Genomic DNA, 23,425 nt, shown 5'->3' on the forward strand with positions numbered 1-23,425 from the left:
GGAGCATATGCACCCCTGTCCCCTCCCAGGGCTGGGCCACTCCGCCATGTTTGCCTGCACCAGGCTCTCCCCACCTCTCGCAACCACTCTTCTCAGCGTTCTCCTTGGCTCCTGGTTCCCGTGGGGAGCTGGTTCCAATATTTTATGTTAAACCTCTTCTTGTTCCTCAGCTTTTTCTGCCCACACATGACTCCCTCTTCTCTCACCAGCCCTTTGGGTTATACGTTTTTGGTGCTAAATTACGCTATTAGTCTACAAATCTTTGCATACGGTACAACTCTGAGTAATGCTGTGGCAATGTATAAATAGCAAAGCCACTGTGTTTGCTGAACACCTTGTCCTTGAGCTTCCTGACTCACCTGGTGACGCTCAGCTGGGGATGAAGGAACAGCCCCGTCCTGTCACTACCGGCATGTTCCTCGCCCTGTGATGCACCAGTGAATTTGGTAGGTGAGATCAGAAACCCCTGTGGAAGCCCCAGATCAATCCTGTCCACATTCCGGCTCCCACCTGACTTACAGCCTTCAGCTTGTTTCTGTGCTTGATGCTTGCTGCTGGTTACTCCTGGCCTTGCTCGGGGACTCCAGCCTCGGTGTCCAGAGCAAAGGCAGTGCAGTGAGGAGTGGGACTGGAAAAACACCCACGACCTGCCGACAGAAGGGTTTGGGTGTGCAGAAATGCCTGGTGGGTGGGGGAGAGTGAGACACTGATCAGGGATCAGGAAAAGAAGGAGATGGAATTTCTGGCTGTGTGAAGAGGCTTGGCTGCAACCCTGGCAGAGCCATGGAGCCTTGTCAGAGCCACCGGAGCCCTGTCAGAGCCACCGGAGCCCTGTCAGAGCCATGGAGCCCTGTTGGACCCATGGAGCCTTGTCAGAGCCACCGGAGCCCTGTCGGACACATGGAGCCCTGTTGGACCCATGGAGCCCTGTTGGACCCATGGAGCCCTGTCAGAGCCACCGGAGCCCTGTCAGAGCCATGGAGCCCTGTTGGACCCATGGAGCCTTGTCAGAGCCACCGGAGCCCTGTCAGAGCCATGGAGCCCTGTTGGACCCATGGAGCCTTGTCAGAGCCACCGGAGCCCTGTCGGACACATGGAGCCCTGTTGGACCCATGGAGCCTTGTCAGAGCCACCGGAGCCCTGTCAGAGCCACCGGAGCCCTGTCGGACACATGGAGCCCTGTTGGACCCATGGAGCCCTGTCAGAGCCACCGGAGCCCTGTCAGAGCCATGGAGCCCTGTTGGACCCATGGAGCCTTGTCAGAGCCTCGCCGGCCCTGTCAGAGCCACCGAGCCCTGTTGGACACACGGAGCCCTGTTGGACCCATGGAGCCCTGTCAGAGCCACCGAGCCCTGTCAGACACATGGAGCCCTGTTGGACCCATGGAGCCCTGTCAGAGCCACCGAGCCCTGTCGGACACATGGAGCCCTGTTGGACCCATGGAGCCCTGTCAGAGCCACCGGAGCCTCGCCGGCCCCGCGGAGGGTCGGTCATTCCCGAGCCGTGTCAGGCCCAGGGCCGGAGCCCCGAGACGCCCCGCACCCGCCGCGAGCGGCGCCATCGAGGCGCGGCGACACCCGCCCCACGCCGTTTCCATGGCGACGCCCCGCCCACCCCCGCCGCTTCGTCCCCGCCATTGGCTGCAGCTTGTCACCTATGGCCGCGAGGGGCAGGGCGGGCACCTCCTTTCCCCCGTCAGCCATTGGGTGCGCGGCCTCCGCAGCGCGCGAGGATTGGCTGGGGGGCGCGGGGCGGGCGCAGGCGCGGTGCTGTTATTGTTCCGTTGTGCCGCCCGGCGGGTGCTCGCGCGCCGCCGCCATGCCGGTGAGCCCCGCCGCGGAGGGGAGGGAGGGGGCGTCTGTCTGTCTGTCCGCCCGCCCGCCGAGGGGCTCGGTGCGACCGGCCCTGGTGCCGCCCGATTCCTGCATTCCTTGCCTCCGCCGCTGACAGGGAGCCACGGGGGCCGGAGGGGTGGGGGGCGCGGTTCGGAGGCCCCGCGGGATGGGAAATGGCGGGCGGCTGGAGCCATCCTGTCAGGCCGAGCGGCGGCCGGTGGGGCGAGGGGTGAGGCCGGGACTCGCCTCCCGGCGGGTCCCCGAGCCTTCCCGGGGCGCTGCGCAGGCGGGGCGCGCCGGCACGGCCCGCTGCTGCCAGCGCTCGGCGCCGCGGGGAGGACGGCCCCGAGCGGGGGGAGCCCGGTGACGGGGGCCTTTACTCGGGGCTGGGGTCGGGCTGGGCTCTGGCAGGCTGGGGTGGTGGAGGGGGTGACAGTGCAGTGGAGGAGGGGTGGTGTGTGGCTCACTGTAATCGTGTAGCTGATTTCAGAAACTCTGGCACTTACGGTGGTAGCATAAGGCTGTAGGACCCCCTCCTCCGCCAAGATGCGATTCAGCAGCTCCCTGCCCTCGCCAGTGACAGAAGCTGTTTCTGGCCGCTGCTGAGGCCTGGGAGGAATCTAGGCAGATGGCAGCTGGTGGGAGAGGCACTTGGAAACAGGGTTTGTTTCTTGTTGACATCCAAGACAGCTGCTTTAGAAGTAGTTAAATGCTCTGCTGCAGCACCTGTCGCCAAGGGTGGTGTCTTAGACTTTACTAGATCAACTGGGAATTAGATTTATTTAATCAGGAGAAGCACGTGACATCAGATTGATCAGCGATGCTTCAAAATCTGTAACTACTTTGTGAAAGAAAAGGTTTGTGAGGTTTTATAATACAGCGCTTGAGTTTTCTAAATGATTAAAACTCAGCAAGTACACTGAAGCTTGTAACTTAAATTAATTCCCTTTAGCTGTGCTCACTGGTATCTGCTTATGTCATCCATAAGGTTTGAGATGTGTGTGCTCCAGTGAGAGAGCATGCTCAGTGTTCGTGGGAAGGAATGGCGTGGCTGCACCAACCTCCAGCAGGCTGCTTGCAGATTGTTTGCAAGCCTGACATTGTTTCTTGAAGACATTCCTAGCTGATACGGAATGTGATGTTCGCAAGATTTACTCAATCGGTTTCCACCCTAGCAAACAGAAGAAGGTTGCCTTGACTGAATAAGTGTACGTTATTATCTCAGCTTTAATTATAAACCAGTTCTGGTTTAAAGTCCCTGAGCTCGTGATCCTACGGAGGTGTGTGCATCTACTTGAGTTGATTCAGCACATTTGTGCTGAATTTGCGCAGGTATGTTAACAGTAGTGTTACAGCCTGTGTAATTTTTTTTCTTTTTTAATAATTATAGATCAACAAGACTGAGAAGCTGGACAAGCCAGAGAGCTGTGATAATGTCAAGGTGGTTGTTCGATGCCGGCCTCTTAATGAACGAGAGAAAGCTACGGGCTACAAAATGGCAGTCAACGTAGATGAAATGAGAGGAACTATAACTGTTCATAAAACAGACTCATCCAATGAGCCTCCCAAGACATTTACATTTGACACAGTGTTTGGACCAGAAAGTAAGCAGCTGGATGTCTATAATTTAACTGCAAGACCTATTATTGACTCTGTCCTTGAAGGATACAATGGTAAGTCCCTTGTTTTAAGTCAAGGATCCCACCTCCTATTATTTTTAGAGTTCCTGCTGATCTTACCTAAGGGAGTTTCACCTTTGGAGGGCTGTAGCCCTCTATTTTTCTGTTGTGGCCTCTAACTTAAAATAGCCTGAGGTACTTGCTGTTCTGAGTACTCAGTGGTTATACCCACTGTGATCGTTAACAGTGGGAGATCACTGATGAACAAGACTCAGCTGAGGTCAGTTAGCTGTGTTTTTATTCTGTATCTTCTGTTTGCAAAAGATATACACTTTATCTCATTATCAGAATTCTCAGCGGCTCTTCGCTATACAATTTCAGTAACCAGGCAGCTGCCACGGTCCTGCAGTAACTAGGTATGCATACCAGATATATTCTGCATATAACTGCTGCATTTTTCTCCTCTAAACTTTGCTGTTTTAAACTAAGATGACTAGTTAAACACATCTGCCATACCCCACAGGTAATCTGTTGCTTCCTAGAGCTGGGAAGAGTGTGACTGTGATTTGTTTGTGTCTGTTATGCATGTAAATGTATTATGTAAGGGAAAGCAGATGCTAGTAAGGAAGCAAATTACTGTTTTCCATAACAGTATGCTATAAAAAGCAACACATGACAAAGTTTTTAAGGTTTGTAAAATGCCTAATAAGCTCTTGTGCTAACACACCCAGGTTTCAGCTGATTAAAATTCAGCTTTTCTGAATGGTAATATCAGTGGCTTGACAATGAAAACTTGATTTTTCAGCAGTACTAGGCTAATAAACTTAAGACCCAGTGTGCTTCCGTCGTACCAGAGTCTGGGATCTTGGTACAATTTCCGGATGTCTTCCTGTGCAGGCTGATTATCTAGTCCAAATTGTAGCTGCTTCTGCAGGTTCAGAACTGGGCTTGTGCTTTGGCCTGCGTTGTAGAAGCCTCACGCTGTTTCTGCTGTGGTATAGAGCACTAGCAGTAGCTGAGTTTGCAGTTGGTATATAATGATCTTCCTCTATTGACCATGTTATTAATTGGGCTTGCCTTAATTATTTGTGTGTGAGACCTAAGAGTACTAGCACTCTGTACTTTAATCACTCTGCACAGTTAAAACAAGCTGATTTTTCTTGGATATCTTGCAGGCTGGATAAAAACCAGTGGCTCAGCCTTGCTTGCTGTGTTTGTCCAGCATTTCTGATGCTCCTAGCCTTGTACAGTATCTACTGGAGTGGGTGGAAAATTTCAGCTCCGTAAAAAGAGGTGTTTAGTGCCATCAGGCTAAGAAAAGATGAAATAAAACTACGGTTAGCAACTTGGAGTTCGTTCATATATCCTCTTATCCTTCAGGTACTATTTTTGCATATGGACAGACTGGAACAGGCAAAACTTTCACCATGGAAGGGGTCCGAGCGGTTCCTGAGCTTAGAGGCATTATTCCCAATTCCTTTGCTCATATATTTGGTCACATTGCCAAGGCAGAGGGGGATACAAGGTAAACAGCCTTTCTTTGCTGCTCTGTCCTTTGTGTCTGTTTTCTAGTAGGAGCCCGACCTTGACAATGACAACTGAAATGGTGCCTCTGGCCCTGGCTGGAAGACTCCTGCTTAGGCAGCTCTTCAGAGGGTAACAGGATTGTGTTGGTATATCACTGCATTTTCTTTGCACTCTGTGACTGTGTGTTGGACTTCAACAAATGTCTTAGTAAGAAAGCTACCCAACTGTTTGTCTTCAGGTTTTTAGTTCGTGTGTCTTACCTGGAAATTTACAATGAAGAAGTGCGGGACCTGCTAGGAAAAGACCAGACGCAGAGACTGGAGGTGAGCCTGCTGTTCTGAATGTGAAGTTTGTTTTGAATCGGTGAGCAATATTATGTTTTCAAGACCAGAGAAGTACTTGAGGGGAAGTGGGAGGTTGGGCTCCTCAGCACATGTACTATTTCCTTTGATATACAGTAGCTGGATATCACTACTGACTTCTCTACTCTTTTCCACTTGGTTAGTTGTCTAGTGAGAAACTGGCTGCTCCTCAGAGTCAGTTTTGTGCCTGCGGTTCTTCCCCAAAGGCCCTTCAGCAGTCTTTCTGGGAATTAGAGACTGAGATTTGAAGTCACGATTTGCCACCAGGGGAAATGAGTGGAATATTGTCCTACAGGAGTCTTCCTTAGCTGCTCTGATTCCGAGTGTTGGGGTGTTCTATGTGCAGACCAGAACCTGGAGGAGTAGATCACTGTGCTGTTACAGTACTGCTGAAATTAGCTATTGGGGGTCTCCTAAGGATGCTCAGTCTAAACTGTTTCTCTCTTAGGTTAAAGAGAGACCTGATGTGGGAGTTTATATCAAAGACCTTTCCGCTTATGTTGTAAACAATGCAGATGATATGGACAGAATCATGACTCTGGGCCACAAGAACCGTACGTAGCCTTGCTGTGGGTGGGTTTATAGCTCAGAACAAAGGTCTGGTTATGTGACCACAGTAAGAGAGCCTAGTCCTAATGCAGGACAGGTTGTTCAGCTGAGCAGAGCAAAAAGGTATCCTCCCAAACTGCTTCTGCACAGGGGCAGGTAAAGAAGGCTGTGCCTCCCAAATTGGGCAGTGTCAGTGGGGGAAACGGCAAAGGGGAGGATGCAGTGAGAGCAGTCAGCGTTGTCAGAACTACTAGTGTGCGTCTTGGTTCTTCTCCCTCTTCAGTTCTGATCAGGATGAACAACAACTAGCCCTGTGCTGTGAGTGGGAGGTGGTTTGTTTTCTGGAAGATTTCTTAGTTAAGCTCAGATCCTTTTCTGACCTAAAGTCATGACAACTGTTGCTCTTGGCATGGATTGCTCTGTTCCTGTTTCTCAAACTACAGCTGTTTTCAGGAATCAGCTCTGAATGCCTTAGGCTACCGAGCTTTGTAGCCATAAAGAAATAGATGAGAACTGCTGCTCCTCTTGGGATGGGAGTCTGTGGTTGGCTTAGAGCTACAGCAGGCTGTAGCACTTGTGCTAGTCCAGATTGGAGATGTGCTGCAACTTCAGTGCCCAAGAACACAGTTTGCTGCTGAGTCTGAGCATCCCTCTTCTGTCTCCTGAAAAACAGGGTTGGGTAAAGAGGTGGGGATAAGTCTCCTTTGAGAGCAGGAGGAGTGTTACAGGAGCATGCAATTCCTACTGAAGACAACATTGCTTTTTCTCTCTCTATTAAAAGGTTCTGTTGGTGCCACAAACATGAATGAGCACAGCTCTCGTTCGCACGCCATCTTCACTATCACTATTGAGTGCAGTGAGAAGGGGGTTGATGGAAACATGCACGTGCGCATGGGCAAACTTCACCTTGTTGATCTTGCTGTAAGTAGGACCAGCTGGGTCTGCCATAATGTGTGGTGGGCATCGCTGCTCAGGTGTGCACTGTTGAAGGCACAGTAAAGGGCATGTCCCCTGTTTCACAGCTAAAGCCCAGCCTCTGTCTGATACTTCTGTGAAGTATTCACCTGGGGCCTTAAATCAGAGGTGTGCTAGGGAGAGCCTTCAGTGTGGCGAGAGCCTGTCCTGGTAAAAGAGCTCTCTTGGTTCTATGAAATAACTATTAAATGGATAAACTACATTGGAAGGAGCTCTCTGGACAGCAGAACCAGGTCTTTGCAGGAGTTTAAGAGGGTTGTGACAGTGCAGTTCATTACTTGCAGGTTCCCTCCCTCTGTCACTCACTTTCAACCAATGTAATTGTGCTGATAAAATGTGTCTTTAGCCCAGACTTCACAGTGGAGTATCTTTCCTTGGAGAAGATGCAGGAAAGGGGAGACTAAAGGCATTCAGTGTCTGCATGTTAACTTTATTTACATTATGTACAATGAGGTTCCTCTGGGAAACTTTAAAATAATTGTGATGTTGCTGTTCTACCTTGATTTACTGATAGGAAAGGCTGGAGATGCTGTTTAGCAGCTCCAGCTGAGGTGCCTCACAAGTGCTGACTTGCTTCTCATGACATTTTTGTTCATGGGGACAAATGAACAAAGCTGTATTCCTTTCCCAGCTGTATTACTTTGAGCAATCCAGAACTTGCTGGCATTGAAAGCTTCAGTGAAGACCTGTTTGACTTGTCTCTTTAACAGTCTCTGAGGTACTTAGCCAGATTCTCTAATAATGGATGAGGTGGTTAGTGACATGGCCACTAGCAAGACTTCAGGTGTAGCTGACACTATTTGGAAGAAGGAGATGTGTTTAGAGGATCTGTTGTAACTCCTGCTTCGGCTTCCTGTTCCCTTTCCAGGGTTCTGAAAGACAGGCGAAAACAGGAGCCACGGGGCAGCGACTGAAGGAAGCTACGAAGATCAACCTCTCTCTTTCCACACTGGGGAATGTTATCTCTGCGCTGGTGGATGGCAAGAGTACTCATGTGCCCTACCGTAACTCCAAACTTACACGGCTCCTTCAGGATTCCCTGGGGGGCAACTCCAAAACCATGATGGTGAGCTGAGAGGTGCCCTTTCCAGTGCCAGCAATCAAGCTGTATTTTTACAGGGACAGCATAGTGACTTTGCCATGAGAACAGCCTGGCATTTACCTCTTGATTTCAGAGCTGTTTGCAGCTTAGAGAACCTTTTATGTGCGCCTGTTTCTATCTTTTCTTTGTCTCTGTACAGATGAGGTTCTAAATGTAGTGCAGATGTACACAGGTGCATAAGTTCAAATAGAAGCTGTGCTTGGGTAGCCAAAGGCAGCTTTGGTGTAGAAGCAGCAGGGAAGCTGGGGAAAGAGTACTAGTGTGACAGTGGCAGAGCTGGGGTTTGGTCCCTGTGAAATTACTTGTCCAGGGCTCTGACACTCTGTCCTCCAGTAACTCGGTCTTCCATGTGTGGCAGTGTGCAAACATTGGTCCAGCAGACTACAACTACGACGAGACCATCAGCACTCTCAGGTATGCAAACCGAGCCAAGAACATAAAGAACAAGGCCAGGATTAATGAAGATCCCAAGGATGCTTTGCTCCGCCAGTTTCAAAAAGAAATTGAAGAGCTTAAGAAAAAACTGGAAGAAGGTGAGATTCCCCTTCCTCCTAGTGCTTCTCTCTATACCAACGCTCATTCTATTTGAGTGGGATCGTTCTCCGCTCTTTGAAGATGTGTCACACGAGTTCAGCAGCTGGTCGGGGTCCTGGTGGTGCTTGCCTTGCTCGGTCGCAGGAGCAGGGTCCCCAGGGCAGCGGGGTGCTGGTGGGGGCCCGGGTGTTGCCCGCTAGGTGGCACTTGGCACCAGGGTAAGCGATGGCTTCTGAGCCGAATGCCGTGTGCCTGGGCTCGCCTGCTGAGCCGGAGGGCTCTGGGAATGGTGTAGGGAATTCAATGTACCATAACAAAAGGTCAAATATTTTCTCTGTTTGAGGAAGAGGGACACATTTTTCAGGAGAAAAAGCAAATTTGTGGAGCTAGAACTGGGGCTGACTTTCAAAAAATGCGTAGAGAAACAAACAGGGCTTAAAGCAGCTTCAACTTCATGGCCTTGACACACTATTAGTCCATCAACATCAAAGGACCCTGCCAGAGGGATGCTTGCTAAACAGTGACCTTGGCACATTGTCTCTCTCAGGAGAGATGCTTGTAGCACAACAGCTGCAGCAGTAATGCCAACATGGCTTGCTGTTGGGGCTCTCTCCTATTCAGGAGAAGCAGGAAACAATCAGTAATGCATTCTTCAAGGGTTGGGAGCTTGGGTGTAGCTGTTTCATCCCTGGTGGGCTGAGGGTGGCTTCTTAAATTTCAGACTAAACTACAGAACACACAGCCGTATGTTTGCTAATGTTACTGTGGGCCCAGGGTGTTAAATGCTGGATTCTGTTCAGTTTGGTTTCCAAACTTGGCCTGAAACACCCGAGTGTTGTCTGCAGTGGCAGCAATGATAAGTGCTTGTGGAACTGGCCACTTTCTCAATTAGCAGTCATTTAGCTTCATGTATACAGGTGTCTATTAAATGGCAAGTCTGTGTGGACTTTGTTCATCTGGCTGTTTTCTCCTCCATCTGAGATGGCAGAGGAAGCATGGGGAGATCCTGCTAGGAAAACTTCATAGCTTAATATTTCAGCAGTGCAAGGATGACTTATTTCCCATGAAAAGCACCCACTTGACCTTTTAGCATATACAGAGTGACTTCAGTGTTAAAATGCTTATTTTGGTTTTCCTTAAGTTTCCTGAGCCATGGCAAGCTGTCTGTCTGCTCAACAGTTAATGGCTTCTGCAGGTGCTCATAAGTTGATGTCAGATACAGCTGGATTTGGATAAACACTGCTGCCACAGCAACAAGCTGATATGAGGTGAAGGAAAGTACATCAAAAAGCATGCTTTTGTCTTCTAGGGGAAGAGATCTCTGGTTCTGAGACCAGTGATTCTGAAGAGGAGGATGAAGATGACGATGGGGAGATTGGAGAGGACGGGGAGAAGCGGAAGAAACGGCGGGGTAAGGCAGTAGAGACTCCTGTCAGTGCCACTGATCTCCTCTTAACCAGCAGCCGGTGCCAGAAACTGTAGCGAGAGCCAGGCGGGGAAAAGTGGAGTTGTAGAGCTGCCCTACTGCCGCTGCAATTATCATGCGTCTTCTAGAAACGAAGTTATTTGGTGCCGTCTCTGTAGATGGACAGCTCTGAACCTGCGTAGTATCTGCTTCCACTTGGGTAGTTGTGCTTGTGGTAACACCCTCTTTTGTGGTGGCTCCCTGGTTGCTGCAAGGTGGCTGTGAATGGCTTGTGATGGTGTTGTGGAACTTCTGCTTGCAGAGGTGGGAGGAAGACGACAGCAAAGATCAATAGTAGGCAGATGCTGGATTTTATAACCATGGAAATGGTTGGAGGGGATTTTTGGCTCTGGTCTAGGCAAAGAATTATCTGTCTTATGGATGTTCAGTGACTGACTTCTGGTGTCCTATTTTATGTTGATGGAGGAAAAACTTGACCTTTGGGTGTTTTTATGCAAGTTGAAAAGCTGATTGGGAGCTGCATGTTCCTTGTTTGGGAGCACGCTGGAACTTCCATGGTGAAGTTTGCTTTGTCCTGCACCAGTGTTAAAGTACTGCGTAACATATAAACCCCAGGAGGTGTTGCTGAACCTAAAACTGCAGGTCACTGTGTACTGTGGGATGCTGTGGCTTCAGGGAGCTTGCTATGGCCCTGGAACCTCCCTGATGTTTCTTCATGGGGAGTAGAGAAGTCAAGCCCAGTGCTACACCTAGCTTCTCTAGTAAACTAATTTTGACATTCAAACTGCCTTCCTGTCCTGAAGCACCCACATATATTTTTAAAAAATCCTGTTAAGCATTCCTGCTTTAGATGCACTCTTTTTATTTTGGTATCTGTCCAAGTGGAGTCATAATGACCTTTGATAGTTGTAACAACTTCATTTTTCACCTTTTGGTAATTTCTAGAAGCAAAAAGATTGACTACTGTCTCCATCAAGAACCAAGTCCTGCCCAAATCTCCTCCTGAGAGGAGACCACCTTCAAAATCCTGCTTGAAAGGAGCAGAGGGCAAATAACTGACTGACTCAGCTTCCAAACGAGCTACTGAGCTAAGTTCCCTAAGTAAGGGTGCTGCTCAGGAGGAGCAGGCACAGTAACTGTCCCTGGGTGAGCTGATTCTGCCTTCCAGGGGGAAGAGGGCCCACTGCCATGTACACAAGACTGGAAAGGATTCCTGGTTGAATCCTCTGCTACTGCAGATACCCACAGCCTTCTCCACTATGATCTGGTTTTCTGTGCTGTTGTTGCTTGAAATGGAAGCTGCCTTGGCATGTGGTTTTAAGCTGTTAGCTGGTTAAGATGGGTTTTAACTGAAGTGTCTTTCTGAGCATGCTCTTTTGTGCTGGGAAATGGTGGCTTTGCAAGCTGAGTCTGGGAGGGATCCTAGCAAATGCTTCCTAATGGGAACTTGTGCCTCTTTGAACTAGGTTGCTGGCCTTTCTGGGTTTCTTTCCCGTAGAACTAACTTCCCATCTGCATGTTTCTTCCTCTCTGGGTTTTCTGTGGGACGCATTTCTGTTTTCCAGGCAGTAGCAGCAGCAGTAGTTCAGACTCCACATGCTCTGTCATAGAGAAACCTCTGGATAAGTCCTTCACTAGTGAGTGGGAGCTCTTAAGTCCTTTCAGCTTTGGCCTTTCCATAATCTGCACACTCCATTTTGCAACGCTGCACTCTTTCCCTGCTATGTCTGTTGGAAAGATAAACCTGAACTTTTAACTCTGCTAAAGCATGCCTTTCCTTTGCTGCTTCCATGCTTGAAACAGTTGTTCAATGTGCACGTTGTTAGCCACATATGTGAGAGAATAGGAAGCAATTTAGAATGCTGCTTGAGCAAGGTTTCAAGACAACTGAGAAATAATAGGTTCAAAAAGTCAGTTTGCAACTTGTGTTAAATGCTCCCTCTAAAATATCGGGAAAAAGTCTGAGCTAACTTTTTATGGGAGTTGCTGTAATATGAGTTCATAAAAGGACAGCTGGACAGGTGAAATGGGTTGTGCTGTGTTACACTGGCCTCTGCCTTCTCAAAATTTGTCTTGGAGAAGATGAATGGAGCAGTCAACATTTGAACAACATGAGGTTTATACTTGCAGAGAAGACATGGTAATGCTCGGTTGATTGGCTTTATTTTGACAGATAATTTAAAAAAAAATCCTCAGTGGTGGTTGGGGTTTAACTGCCCCTTGACATTAAGTTCTTGATCACTGTGGGACTTATTTCAGAGGAACAAGGGATCTAGATTTTGGTCTAGCAGTGAGGAAAGTCTGGTCTGCTCCTGGTCAGAGAGGGGGCTCTGTGCCTTTAACACCCCTATGAACAATTAGTGATGACTAAAGAAATAAACCACATCTCAGGACTTGGCTTGTAGCGACTTTACCCACTGTTGTGGTTATTCTGTATAGATGCCATCTACTCTCCTTCATGTGTGGAGAGAGTCTGGAAAGTATTCCTCTATAGTTAGTCACATTTATACTAGTTATGTTAGTGGAAAGCATTGGCTCAAAGTGTGGTAGCAGGTTAAGAAGCATCACAACCTAAGGGAGACCTTTGGTGGGTCATATGCTGGTAGGCAGGAATCTGCTTGCTTCAAACTTGGTCTTCCAAAGCTTGCTTGAAACCTGAGTATGTTATTTGGATGAGGACAGTTAATAGCAAACTGCTGATGCGGCAGTGGGTGGATGAGTCCATCTCCTGCAAGTTTGGAGACAGCTCTGTGGAAGTTGCACTGGGCTTTTGGTGATTAGGATAAGTGTGGCTATGTGTGGTTTGGGATATTAACTGTCCTCAGGCGTGACCCTTTTGCATGTGGTGTCTCTCATTATCACTTTCCTGTCCTGCCTTCTTTGCTGCACTTGCTTGAATAACCAAAACTGGCTATATACCTCTATGGAAGCATAAGTTACTGCAAATTAACCTACTAATACCCCGTGTAATTAAATGGAGAAATCTTGTGCTGAGACTCCCTATGTGCAGCTGTCATGTATCTTGCAAAGAATTGGCTTGGAAACGTGGTTAAAACTTAGAACGAGTCTTCTGTATGCTAATATTCTACAGGTAATCTAACAGAATTGGCTACCTTGAGCTGGGGGAAGCATTAAGTCTCTTATGGAAGAAGAAATCTACCCTCTTCAATTGTTTCTTAGGGCATGATCTTTGCGGCAGGCTCGTAATATTACATTTAAATTCTGCATTGCATTGAATGGGCAGAAGAATGCAAGAGTGAGCTGAAGATTACCCTTGATATGCAAAGCACTCTGAAGTACAGAAACTTTCTCTGCTTTAGCATAAGATCATGATGCATTAATGTTTGCTCTAATGGAGGTTTTTTAGTGATTATTATCCTGTGTTTTCTACTCTAGAAATATGCATATAAAATTAATGCTTGTTCTGATGCTGATCTTTGTCCAAAATGATCAAAGCAATAATATATTTTCTTTCCTCCTCTTTTTATGCATATGCTGCCTCTCTGCGATTTGCTTTCTACTTCCTCTTAATGCAAGATCAAGCAGGTTGGTGTAATTGATTTCCACCTCCTTATGATAAAACTGCTGAGCTTCTGGGTCTTACAACTTGGTTTAGTTCACCTTTTTCCTCCTAAACTGAGAATATAAAGGGATGTGTACTAACAGTAAGAAGCCTTTATCTGGCTTATCTTTTTATATGATGATCTCTATGCAGCATGTTCAGAAAGCTTCTTACTCAGACTAATTAGTGGGAGACCTTTTTTCACCACAGATCCAGAAATAAGTGCTTATCTGATTCCTGAGTTCAGCAGATGGAAACTAACATTGTTTGCCGTAGTGCTGGAGTCCTTACCTTGCCTCAAAACTAATGGCATTCTCCTGTGTGCATGAACAAACATGCATACAGATATGTATGTGCATGAGTGTTTAGAAATACAGTACACTTTCTCTCTCTGCTAGAGGCTATATATGGATATAAATGACGCTGAATGCTGTGAAAACTGGAGGGAAGGGAAGCCTTTTATTGAAAAACAGCTTTCTCAAGCATGTTCTGACCATATGCATTATGTCACTGAAAAACAGTCCCTTGACAGTCCGTGCCTTCTGTTAGTTTCTAAGCATCTGGATTCTGCTGGGGTATTTTTCCCATGTCTGGAGAACAGCAAAACAAGAAAAGGAGGTATTAGCTTGTAGTGAATAAAGGGAGGTTAAGGACTTGTTGGGAGACTTGTGGATTTGAGGAAATGCACGTAGGCTGGGCGGTCTCGCTCCAAATAACCCCCAGGGATCTCTGTGTTCACCTGCCTTAGGCACTCTTGGGATTACAATGAACATTGACTCAAGACTTGAAGTGACTTCCAAGAGCAGCAGCCTCACACTTTGATTCAAAATCACAGGTGTTGGGGACCAACCCTTTTGGCCGATAGGCTCAATGAGTTGCTCTGGTCACTTCCTTTGTAAACCTCTATGGAACATACCTGGTTTGCTATAGTCATGGTGATGGTGTAAAGACACAGTTAAGTCACAGCACACCTCAGTACTTTCAAATCCATGGGTAGTCACTGCTACATAGATCGAATACCATCCAAAAGTGTCTTTAATTGCCTGTTTTTCATAGAGCTGTTCTGAATTTCTCTAGCCTCTGTATTTTCATAGTAGTGCATTCTTAAAATACTGATATGCTCCCTTTGCAGTAGGTAAGCCTGTAAAGGGGACAATGAATGAGGGGTGTGGTGGGGATGCTAATCTGAAATTTGAGTATGTAACTCTTGGCAGCTTAGCTCTTGTAGCTGTAGGTCAAGGCAGGCTTCTGTTTTCCTTCATTTGACCTAATCAACATAGTTAAAACCACCCAGCTTCCCAGCTCAGACTTCTCTCTAGGCAGTGTTCCTTCTCCAAGTCGTCTTTGTAGGTTTTCTATTTTGGGGCTGTTATGTTATAGTGTTAGTATTATAATGGTCCTGCTCTTTAGGAGCTGGTGACAACTGATCAGCGTTAAAATGGGATTTGAAAGACTGCATTGTGCCCAGCTTGGAGCTGGCATCTAATTAATTTTTTCTAAAATGCAAGTATTGAATTGGATCTACTTTTTCTGTGAACTAATTTGTTTTCCCTATCTCTTCCAAAGGCAAAAAGAAAGTTTCTCCTGATAAGATGGTAGAGATGCAAGCAAAGATTGAAGAGGAGAGAAAAGCTCTTGAAACTAAGCTTGATATGGAAGAAGAAGAAAGAAATAAAGCCAGAGCTGAACTGGAGAAAAGAGAAAAAGACTTGCTTAAAGCTCAGTGAGTACCCTGTTCTGAGCAGTTTGTGTGGTCATGTGGGTTTTTCCTTCCTTAATCTACATCTCAGTTATGGATATCTGGGGATGTGTGGTGAGGTGCTTGTCAAACTTTGTGTGAACTGAGCATCAGCTCTTGCTATTATCGAAGTGAAAGAGGAGCTTACTCTGCCTTCGGAGTTTAAAGCAGATGGAAAAGACAAACTTTATCCTTTTGCCACTTCTTTCTTCTCTTAACTTTATCTAGTTGTGTGAAATAGCCTAGAAACATAAATGAATCCTCCAAACCCTGGAGACCTGCAAAAAGCAGCAGTACTGCTGTACTGCTTGGTCAGTGGGCAGTAGCTGTGTAGCAAGCCAGGCTTCCTGCAGCACACTCATGAGCATGTCATTTTGGGTGTGGGGGTTCTCTGCTGAGATCGCCCTGGCCCATGTAAATAGGACAGTCCTGCTGTCAGAGGCTGCTCCAAGAGCAGCCAGCGTTCCTGGTTTGCATCTCAGATGCCCTGCCTTGATCTCTGTTCACTCCCATTCATTTCTGCAGCTGCCTCTGGGCATTGCTGTGCCGGCAGGGCCCTTGGGGAGGGGGTGCCTTGGGTAGCCTGGTAATGTCGCTGGTGCCTTGCAGTCCCTCACAGAGGGGACTTGCAGCAGGAGGAGAGACTTTCCTACTGACCTGGTTTTGCTTGCACGAAAGTGATGGGAGCTGGAGCTCAGGGAACTCCATGCATTCACTTGCACTGCTTTGGCCCCACTTAAACCCTTGGCAGCAAGGCAAGTTTTTCCAGCCCTGTGAATGCTGTCTGGGCTGTAAAACTGAGCTGGACCTGCTGCCTCATGAGCACTGTAGGACAGGAAGTTTTTCACTTACCCGTCTCTCTAGACAAGAGCACCAGTCCCTGTTGGAAAAACTATCGGCATTGGAGAAGAAGGTGATTGTGGGAGGAGTGGACTTGCTGGCAAAAGCAGAGGAGCAAGAGAAGCTTCTAGAAGAATCGAATATGGAACTGGAAGAACGAAGGAAGAGAGCAGAACAGCTTCGCAAGGAGCTTGAGGAGAAGGAGGTGGGGTTATAAGCTGTCGCTGTCTGAAAACAGCAATGGCAGGATGCACCGTGTTTTGTGCCTCGGCATTGCTCACGTGGATGAAACGTGGCTCTGCTCTGAAAGCACAGCACAAGCTAACCACTTCAGAAGCCACACGTTGGCAGTGCGGTCACTGTGGGTCTGAGCCAGCCTGGCTAAGCCAGGTCTCTGTGCCCTTGGCAAATGCCTTGTTTTGTTCAAGTAGTTTCTCCTCTTGTTTATACTATTGCAGATAGTTTCTTTGGTTATGTTAATGTGTGGATGTCTGTGCTAAATGTTGCACACAGCAAGAACGCTTGGACATTGAGGAGAAGTACACCAGCCTCCAGGAAGAAGCACAAGGGAAAACCAAAAAGCTGAAGAAAGTTTGGACCATGCTTATGGCTGCAAAATCAGAGGTTAGTGCCTGAATTCCTCAGCCTGTGATCACGTGAGGGACTATAGCTGGGAAGGGTAAGCCATCAGCTTTAACACTGGAAAAAGTGCCATATGTTTAGAAATGTCTTTCTGTGCTGTCCATTTGGCTCATGTAATTCAAAAAGATCTAAGTCTGGTGTCAAGCTTCACAGCGGCATGTTGTAGAGCTTTCTCCAAGCTAGGCTGAAAGGGGAGGTATGTGTGAGACACTGAGATATTTGTAACTTAAAGGAAAAACATGGGTTATTTCTGAAACAAGATAGAAGTTGTTTGCCAGAAGCCACATACTCCTGCTTTGCAGCAGCCAAAACGCTCCTCTGCTTTCGGCTATCTGTCCTTTCTGCCTGTTGCCCTCATCATCTCTTCCTCAGTCACACTAGATCAACGTGTCCTTTGGCTGGCGTCTAGAATTGCTGTTTCATGAAAAGTGCATTTTGTCTTTGGGATCAGAGATTTTCCCTGAAATCTTGCCAGGGACTTGTCTGCACACTCTTCATGTGCTCTTAGCTGGTGCAGAGCTTGGATTGGCAGAAGGCCAGTTTAGTTTTTATGAAACTGAGAGCTTAATGCTATTTCAGTCATCTCTGAGCTGGAACGTTTCAGAGGGTTTATTCTTCGGAGATAAATATTCTAGTACTCATAGCCAGCGTTTGCTTTCGTTTCCAAAAAACCTCGTATAGGCAGAAGACTGTTCTTTTTTTAGGCTGTTACCGTGTCTTAAGCTAGCTCTGCTGCCTCTCCAATGCCTGTTTTGTATTCAGATGGCAGATCTGCAACAAGAGCATCAGAGAGAGATCGAAGGATTGCTAGAGAATATTCGGCAGCTCAGCAGGGAACTTCGTCTTCAGATGCTTATCATAGACAACTTCATTCCTCAGGACTACCAGGTAAAGAACCGAAGCCTGTGATGTAGGATTGTGCTAGGCACACTGAGCCCGCCAGCTTTTCTTCTGTCCAACAAATGGAATGAGTTGGCTTCCTCTCTCTTCATGAAGTATTGACAGTGAACTGATTGGCACTTGTCTGCTGAGCTGCAGCACAAATGAGTTGGTGTCTGTTGCTGTGAGCTGTTGTTGGCTGTGGCTCAGTGGGGCGGGTGCAACTTGGTTGTGTTCCTGTGTTTGTGCCATTACCTGGCTTGTTAGAACCAGGTGATGTTAAAGTAGGAAAAGATGCTTTTTGTCAAGTGACTCTTGTAGCCTGGTGGACTGCTTGGAGTTTGACTGGAGGAAGATCAGAGCTGGTGGGTGTGTCTGGCTCCAAAACCAGCATAACGTGAATACCAAATGCAGAATGGCTTGCTTTGTGTTTCTCCGGGGTTTTGATAACTGGCTACAATTCCATGATATAGAAACTGGATTAGGGAAGCAGTGTTTAATGTGGTGGGGGGTTGGAAGCAGAGAAATACACTAATTTAGGTTCTCTTGCAGCATATTTTCCTAATGGTTAAAAAACCCCCCCCATGTTCATCATGTATAAGTGGTATATTCACTGTGTGCCCATGCTTTGGGTCTGTTCAAACCCTATTTTTCCACTGTGCTTGAAGTTGTGCTTGCTAGCGTTGGATATTAATGCAAATTAGTAAGACTGAACTTCGAACTCTTGTTTTCTTCGTGACCCCAATGCTCAAAAAATTAATAAGCTTAAACATGATGCATGCTATTTAACAGAAAATGTAAAAGCTATTTCCCTTAATATTTCATTTTTTGCATATTACAGTTTGTGTTTACTGCTATCCTGATGGCATTGGTGTAATGGGAAGCCCATGCTTTAGCAGGAACTCCAATGCATACAGTCTGGGAGTGGTAGTTGTCTTGTCTGCAGTCTTCAGAGTGTAAACAGGGGGTTTTGAACACGGTATGGCTGTCCTGATGAAAACAACTTGGAATGGTCAAGGCTGTTAAGCAGCTTGTCCAGGCTTTTCGGGCTGTATGTTCTGGAAAACGCATCTGGAGCATACGTTGTGCAAGTCTGTAGCAGTTACTGTTCTAATTTCTTTCTAGGAAATGATTGAAAACTACGTTCACTGGAATGAAGACATAGGAGAATGGCAGCTGGTAAGCTGGCCGACTGGCTCTGGTGCAAGCTGATGTTAGCACGAGCTTCTGAGGAGTTCAGTCGAGCCCACGAGTAGATTGATAAAGCTGTAGTCAGTTTTACTGTGCACAGTGGATGTTACTAACAGACCTTTCTTTCTTTAAGAAATGTGTTGCATACACAGGAAACAATATGAGGAAACAGACGCCTGTCCTGGACAAAAAAGAAAAAGATGTGAGTGATTTCTATGAGCATGTGTTGAACTGCTTAGGTCTAAGTTCTGCTGCCTCTCTGTAGGGAAACTGTCCTGCTTCCATTTTCTTTCCTTTTGGAGATGAGTCTTTCTAGTGTTACAAAAGCACTCTTGATCAGTGTATAAAATGATTCTGATGTTTTTGTTTTGTGGGGGGTTTTTTGGGGATTTTTTTAGCCCTTTGAAGTGGACCTTTCCCATGTTTACTTAGCTTACACTGAAGAAAGCTTGAGGCAATCTCTGATGAAGCTGGAGAGGCCGAGGACTTCAAAAGGAAGATCCAGGCCCAAGACTGGTAGAAGGTGAAGAAATTTGGAGTATCTATGTGTAATGGGGGATTTACCCAGGGGAAGGCTTAAGTTTGTGCATGCACACTTACCCTAAGTCTTCTAACACTTGCTTAATGAGAAGACAAAATGCTACAATTTTGCACGGTACGAAGTTTAGCCGTGCCCAGTGTGACAGGACCAAACTGAAATCTCTTTACTACAGTAAAATCTTGTCCAGAAAGACTTGTCTGGGGATTTTTCTGGTGCTGTTTTGCTGCATCCCCCTCTTCCGGCTTCTTGCTTTATTTAATTGTGTTCTGTGGTTCAGTTTAACATCTGACGGGTTGACAGTGCATATACTGTTATTACTGGAAAGTAATGTGCTGTTGGGGGAGATTTCAGCATCGGTTTTCTTGCTTATTTTTGCTTGTTTAGTTTTGACAAATGCCTGTGGAAGAGTAACGCTGTGTAGTTTTGACTTGAAATGTGGCCGGTCCCTGTCTTTCCTAGACAGCATAATGATGTGTACATGGTGTTATTTTTCCCTTTCCTTTCTGCTCTCCAAACAGAAAACGTTCGGCAAAGCCAGGAGCCGTCATTGACTCTCTGCTGCAGTAGGTGTGACCTGTTCAGAATTGCCGTAAAAATCAGTGAGTGTATAAGATTTGGCCAGAATATGGAGTTCAAGAGATGGCACGGTTTGACATGGCTATAAAATCCATACCTTGCTGGTATGGAGCTTTATTTTAAAGAAATGTATTTTTCCTTAGTTGCCTGTATATTGTATGTTATATTAACATAATATTAAACTGGTATATATGATGGTTGTGAAATTCCATGTGTTAAACGTGTTGTGCAGGGAAACTATTGTTGGCAATCCTTGTTGAAATGTATAGGAAATAAGGGTTCTAGATGTGTGTTTAAGTGCTAGGCATGTTAGCTCAAAACGGTTGATGAAATCCTAAAATTTAAGGCTGGTAAATCTGATTTATGCCCTGCTTTGCACATAACTGGCAGCTTTCACTATTGTCCTCTGTTGCACTGATCTGTGTTTGAATGTGGTTGCTACAAACCTTTGAATTAAGAGCATCAAACCCTTTTATTTAAATACTCCTCACTGTGGCTATTAACCTGATCGTATTGTGTATCAAATACACAGCCCTTTTCCCTTCGTTTGCTGTCTTGCTGTACAAAGAAAGTAGTTGGGTAGGGGAATCGTGAACTACAAAAGTCTGAGACTTCTGGGAAGGGACCATGCTCTGGTTAAGTGCAACAGAAAACAAGTGTGTCTAAGTAGTGCTTTTTATTTTTGTGTCTCTGCGTGTGATCTGCTGGCGTGGTGGAGAGCGAGGCCTTTGATGCAAAGGCAAAAGAGAGCTTTTTTTTCCCCTCCTTTTAAGACTGTGTTGCAGCATTGCTTTGGCTGCTTTTTATGCTTTTCAGATGGAATTTTTTAAACATATGTGAATTGTTTTGTAACCTGAACAACAGCAGAGACTATTTAAGGGGAGTGCTGTAATACCAGGGCTTGGCTGCAGCCTCGGGACTGGGAGCATTCTGGCTCCATTCTCTCATCCCTGGCTATGAGGGCACTGCACCAGCACTCTAACCTGCGGGTGAATTTGATTCCTATATTAGAACAGGCACGAATCGCCCAATTTTCCCAGAACAGTAACATCCCCTGAAATAACTGATGCTGTTTGTCTTCCTGTGTAGATTTTCTCGGGTTTCTGGCTATGCTCTGAGAGGAAAACAATTCCGGTGTCTGATGATAACCATTTATTTGTGGTGGCTGCTCTTTTTCTTTGATATTTATGCTGCTAATAGACACATATCACTTTAATACATTGCTTTTGTGTCAGAGCAAATGCATCTCCTTTGGATTGTGCGTGCTTTATAACTCGTGCTGGAGCACATCAGCTGCAGGCATCGTAACGGTTCCCATGCCAGGGTGGTGGTAATTAGCCGTAACTTCCCTGTGATCTTAGTGTTACCTAGAGGTTTAAAAAGCTGTGATTACTAGTAGGAGCAAGTGAGTCCTTAAGCATGACAGCAAGAACAGGACAGCTCCTTAGGTGTCCCGAGTTCTTGCTAGTAGCCATGTTTGCAATTACCAGAATGTTCTTGTGAAGTACTTAGAGTAGTTAAAGGTTGATATCCCTTTCTTACTGCCGTGATGCTTAACTGGATGTACCTTGTGACCCTGTAACAGGATCTGTAATAGTTAAAACTGGTCTTGTAAGGGCATATTTTGCTCTGGAGATATATTCAGTGCTATTCTAAATGAGTTGTAAGCTTTCCCCTGTCTTTTTTAAATGTGTTTTTCAGGATCATGAGCTAAAGTACATAACGCCCTATATTTTGGGGGGGAGGGAGCATCACCTAAGTTCATACAAGATACAGATACAAACACTGACACTTGTTTTCTCTGGCCTAGCATTTAAAGACATAAATACTGAGAATTTTTGTCTGATCAAAGCTGTAGTTGGGTTTGCCCTTGAAGAGCTGACGATACTTTGAATGTGTGTGGATAGAGTTGGGTTATCTCACGTTCATGCTTCTTGTCAAACAGGACAGGCTGAAATGGCTTAAATGCTGCTTTGCCTTAGGCCTTATGTCAGTTCAGTCCAAGCAGAGATGCATAATTTTGGCCCGCACTAGTTCTCAGAACCAGGGATAACTCCTGTATTTCCCTTTGCGTTACGTCTTGCGCTAAGATTTGCTGAGTGATCTGTTTTTGAGGGGGCTTCTCCTGAACTGTGCTTTCTAAAAGACCATTGAAAATTCTTTTACCTGACAAACATCAGTGGCTTAAAGATACTACTGTGAACCATGGCACTGCACTTAAAACATTTAAAACTTACCTATAAAGGCGTATGCTTTACCATTTAATGTTACAGTCCTGCTGCTGAAAACAATAGTACTCTGCATATTTAAGTGAGCCTTGGGGCAGAGAAAACAATAAATAATAGCTTGCAGACCTTCAGTTGGCAGATTACAGAAACTGGGTGTAACCCCCTTACAGGGGCTTGGAGAACAAATTATCTGCTCTTAGAGGAGGACTTTAAGTGGAATGCTGTCATGGTCAGCTTGCCTCTCCTTTTAACTGGTGTGTTTTGTTGAAGTTCTGGGAACTTTCTGTTAAAACCAGGGAGTCTGGCTTGCGGGTTTACCATATGGGCCCTCTCTGTAGCCCTGGACAATCTGAATGTCTCATGGGTCCATAACATGTTTTAATGAGGAAGGGTTTGGTTTGTGGGTTTTTTTTTAAGAGCTTAAAATAGCCGTGCTCATCCCAGGTCAGTACGTGCTCTGTAGTATTTATCAAAAGTCATACTACCATAATATATATATATTGTGTGTGCTCATCTTTGCATCTTGCTACCAGAAGGTTCCCCTCATTCCAGAATGGCAACTTTAACATGAAGTTTTTGACGCTTTATGTTGCTTATGTTGTGTAAATGAATTATTTCATATTTAACTTGTTCCTGATCCTTTCTTTAAGAGGAGGGGAAGATGGTCCTTAGTGCCTTTCACTGACTGACACCGTCTGCACATGTCCAGCTTTCGCCTTTCTCAACAGTTCTGCTTAGCCAGTCCTGTATGTAGGAGAAACTGCTACTCTGTTTGTATAATTTGTCTTCCTATTTATTGGTTTTCTAACTCTGTTTATTTCTGATTATTCTTTGTTTTATGATTAAACTTTATTCATTATACTGTATATATCAGTATTGTGTCTCTGGAGCATGTTCATGCCATGAAATAAAATTCTTGATTCCTAGTTCCACCTCTGTGCATGGTTTCCAAATAACTTCATACAAACGGCATCTTTCTAACTCGGTTGAGTCAGAGGATCTCTTGGAAGGGTAGCTAAAATAGTCTGCACAGCTCTGTGATACACGGCACTTACTGGAGAGGCTGGAGAAGGGAGTTTGGGGTACGCGGGGACCCCCACTGCCCAGCCCAGGGCAGAGGGCAACAAGCTGCTGTGGAAGAGGCAGATGGGGCAGGTCAAGAGGCTGCTTTGCAAGACTCCAGAGAAGATCACAGTCCAGGTGCAGGTCACGGATGTGCCCCAAGGAGCTGCTGAGCCCCTTGTTCAAGGCCATCCTCTGCTGGGGTTGTCCTGAGCTGCCCTTGGGGATGGAGAGAGC

General features: G+C 46.2%; 1 protein-coding gene across 5 annotated transcripts; it reads left to right on the top strand.

The window, feature by feature from the left end:
- The first annotated feature begins 1,753 nt into the window (after positions 1 to 1,753).
- KIF3A (kinesin family member 3A) lies at positions 1,754 to 23,058 on the top strand. 5 transcript variants are annotated; one of them, XM_064458274.1, is made up of 19 exons: positions 1,754 to 1,824; positions 3,226 to 3,508; positions 4,835 to 4,979; positions 5,220 to 5,304; positions 5,792 to 5,897; positions 6,674 to 6,813; positions 7,736 to 7,933; positions 8,328 to 8,502; positions 9,813 to 9,914; positions 11,495 to 11,566; positions 13,467 to 13,475; positions 15,058 to 15,214; positions 16,094 to 16,274; positions 16,583 to 16,693; positions 17,474 to 17,599; positions 18,716 to 18,769; positions 18,915 to 18,983; positions 19,180 to 19,304; positions 19,841 to 23,058. In XM_064458274.1, the coding sequence occupies exons 1-19, from the start codon at positions 1,819 to 1,821 to the stop codon at positions 19,887 to 19,889; spliced, it is 2,193 nt and encodes a 730-aa protein (XP_064314344.1). In that variant the 5' UTR covers positions 1,754 to 1,818; the 3' UTR covers positions 19,890 to 23,058. The 5 variants fall into 5 exon arrangements, with proteins under 5 accessions (XP_064314344.1, XP_064314340.1, XP_064314341.1 ...); XM_064458270.1 differs by lacking the exons at positions 11,495 to 11,566; positions 13,467 to 13,475; XM_064458271.1 differs by lacking the exons at positions 1,754 to 1,824; positions 11,495 to 11,566; positions 13,467 to 13,475 and adding an exon at positions 2,669 to 3,043.
- Positions 23,059 to 23,425: the final 367 nt, after the last annotated feature.

The sequence above is a fragment of the Phalacrocorax carbo genome, chromosome 8 (genome assembly GCF_963921805.1).
Source record: "Phalacrocorax carbo chromosome 8, bPhaCar2.1, whole genome shotgun sequence".
NCBI classification, from domain to species: domain Eukaryota; kingdom Metazoa; phylum Chordata; class Aves; order Suliformes; family Phalacrocoracidae; genus Phalacrocorax; species Phalacrocorax carbo.

Excerpts from the sequence above, each read along its gene's own strand:
- KIF3A (XM_064458274.1), top strand. Across the intron at positions 7,934-8,327 it reads GCAACTCCAAAACCATGATG|TGTGCAAACATTGGTCCAGC; the intron begins GTGAGCTGAGAG and ends CATGTGTGGCAG. Across the intron at positions 15,215-16,093 it reads AAAGACTTGCTTAAAGCTCA|ACAAGAGCACCAGTCCCTGT; the intron begins GTGAGTACCCTG and ends CCGTCTCTCTAG.